The 2,584-nt window shown below is 53.1% G+C and overlaps 1 protein-coding gene across 3 annotated transcripts in view; it reads left to right on the top strand.

Moving 5' to 3' along the window:
• ERMAP (erythroblast membrane associated protein (Scianna blood group)) overlaps positions 1-2,584 on the top strand; it is a 19,999-nt gene that overhangs the window by 6,981 nt on the left and 10,434 nt on the right. For 2 of the 3 annotated variants that reach the window (XM_015563179.1, XM_015563180.1), the window contains 2 exons: positions 1,943-2,032; positions 2,232-2,570. In XM_015563179.1, the coding sequence (XP_015418665.1) occupies positions 1,948-2,032; positions 2,232-2,570 (424 nt within the window). In that variant the 5' untranslated portion in view covers positions 1,943-1,947. Of the gene's footprint in view, positions 1-1,471; positions 2,033-2,231; positions 2,571-2,584 lie in introns of those variants that run through there. The other variant, XM_006762589.2, reaches the window with a different exon arrangement.

The following is a 2,584-nucleotide window of genomic DNA, read 5'->3' on the forward strand; positions in this document are numbered from 1 at the left end:
TGGTCTCCACTTTTTGGCTGCTTCCCTGTGTTGATAGAGTAGCTTCGTGTGCTAGGTGTCCTATAGGACCCAGTGGCTCAGCCTCCCTAATTACCTGAGGTTGACACTCTTGGTGCATCCCTTTGTGGGCTGTGTGCACAGTATTTTTGTAGTTAAGCCTTGATTGCTGTTGATATCACTGGTAGGAATTGACCTCCAGGTCAATTGGCTGTGAGGACCAGTTGTGTCTACAATGGGAGAACTTCTGTGCTGGAGACAACCTTATGGATCAGGACTTGCTTCAGTGGGGTTTTGGCGCTCACTGAGTCTGCCCAGGTTTTAGGCAGAGAAAGGCCAGGCCATTCATATGCAAAAACCTCTGCGCACAGCTTGGGTGAGGTTGTAAATTGGGTGGGTGGGGCAGGGTTTCAGGGAGTCACCAGGGCAGAGCAAACTACAATGGCTGCCAGTCTGCTCTGCCTTGGAGAGGTCCTGGGGTCTGTGTCCCGCGGCCCCATGCAGGAACAATGACCGCTGCAAGCACCTCTGCCAGAAAGCTGCCTTCACATTCTGGCTTGATGCCAGGCAGTCCAGTTTCTCTCCGTATGAGTCTGGGTCCCCAAATTCTCACCCGGAACTGGAGTTCAGAGCAGTCAGGAGCTTGTATCTCCTTCCCGGTTGAAAAAGACAACAGCGTATCCAGCTGCCAGCCCCTTTTGTGTGCCTCTGTACCTCCACACTTCACACCTCTGCACCTCCTACCGCCTCTGTACCTCCACACTTCACACCTCTGCACATCCTACTGGGCTCAATGCGCTTTTCTCATTCCTTCCAGTTGTAGAATTTCCACTCAGCCAGCCTTCCCATGGTTCTGGATGGTATTGGTTTTGTCTTTTAGTTGTAGTTTTAATGTGGTTGTGTGCAGCAGCAAGTTCAGGTGTTTATCTTTGCCGCCATCTTGGTTGTTCTCTGTGGCGAGCTCTTCACATGCCTTTGAACCCTCTTTGAACCCTCACAGTCCCTGTGAAGAAGGTTCCTCCTTTATAGATTAAGACCTGGAGATCCACAGATGTTGTACAACTCTCCAGGGACACAGAGCTAGTGCCTGGGGGACTGAGACTTGAACCCAGGTCTTTCTAACTCCAGACCCTGAGTTTGCAAGATAGGTGCCTTCATAATGAAATGGCAGGACCTTACTGCCTTGGTTTGTTGTTTCTTGAGAGTCAAACTGAGCCCTAACCGGTTTGGCTTAGTGGATAGAGCGTCGGCCTGTGTACTGAAAGGTCCCAGGTTCGATTCCAGTCAAGGGCATGTACCTTGGTTGCGGGCACATCCCCAGTACGGGGTGTGCAGGAGGCAGCTGATCGATGTCTGATGTTTCTAACTCTCTATCCCTCTCCCTTCCTCTCTGTAAAAAATCAATAAAAAATATTTTTAAAAAAGAGTCAAACTGAGAAGGCTGGCGGGAAAGAGCTCCAGGCCCCACTGTGGATGGAAAATTGGCCTGGAGCATTTCCCAGACTTGGCCTGGGACCCTAAATGCAAAAAGAGGTCCCTATCCTGGTGTTTACCAGGTTAGTTCTAGATATAAATTCTCCATCTTCCAGACTCCTCCCTGTGCCTCTAGGGCACACCGTGTCTCACCCTGGCTCTCACTCATGGCATTTATAGACTTAACCATGATGCCAGCCTTCATGTCGAGCACTGTCCTCCTTCAATGCTCACAATAACTCTGCAAGCAGGCAATTTTATGCCCTTTTTAAAGATGGTGGAAGAGAGTTTCAAGGAAGTGAAGCCACAATGTTACGGGGAGGTAAGTAGCAGAGCTGGAACTTGAATTCTGGTCTGGGTGGTTCCAGAGCATCTGCTATGCAGCCTCCATCTCCGCCCTGCCTCCTAGGTGGTAGCTTTTCCACATCAAGCTCACGAGCCTTCTCTGGTGTCTGCCTGTCTGTCCCCCTAGTTCGGATGGAGACCGTAAGTTCCTCTGGCTCCCGGCTCTCCAGCTGCCTCATCACCCTCATCTTCCTCCAGCTGCCCAGACACGTGTCAGGTAGGAGTTCCTGACCTCATTCCTGCCTGGGAATCTGACCACGGCCTTCTTTCTTCGGGGGTTCTGTTGTAACCCCAGTCCTTTCCAGTGCCCTCCCCAGACTCTCTAGGAGCCTTCCCCACGTGATCTCCGTCTTCATCCTTTGCTGAACTCTCGCATCCCTCCCAGACTGCGTTGTCCCTTTGTTTTCACCGCACAGGGGACTCCGGCCAGTTCCACCTGGCCCCGCTAGGGGGCACAGCCAAGCTGCTCTGCCCGCTCTCGCTCTGGTCGGTCCCGACGCTCACCGAGGTGCGGTGGCTCCGGTCCTTGCCCGGGGGGCGCTCCCAGGTGGTTCACGTGTTCCGGGATGACAAAGTCCGCGAGGAAGATGTGGTACCGGAATTTAAGGGGAGGACGGCGCTGGAGAGAGACACGCAAGAGGGAAATGTCACGCTGGAGATCCGCCACGTGCGGCTGGAGGACCGAGGGCCGTACCGATGTCAGGTCCGGATTGCAAACCTGAGTCGAGAGGGCACCGTGATCTTGCAGGTGGCAGGTTCGTCATTTTTC

The sequence above is a fragment of the Myotis davidii genome, unplaced genomic scaffold (assembly GCF_000327345.1).
Source record: "Myotis davidii unplaced genomic scaffold, ASM32734v1 scaffold458, whole genome shotgun sequence".
Classification (NCBI taxonomy): Eukaryota; Metazoa; Chordata; class Mammalia; order Chiroptera; family Vespertilionidae; genus Myotis; species Myotis davidii.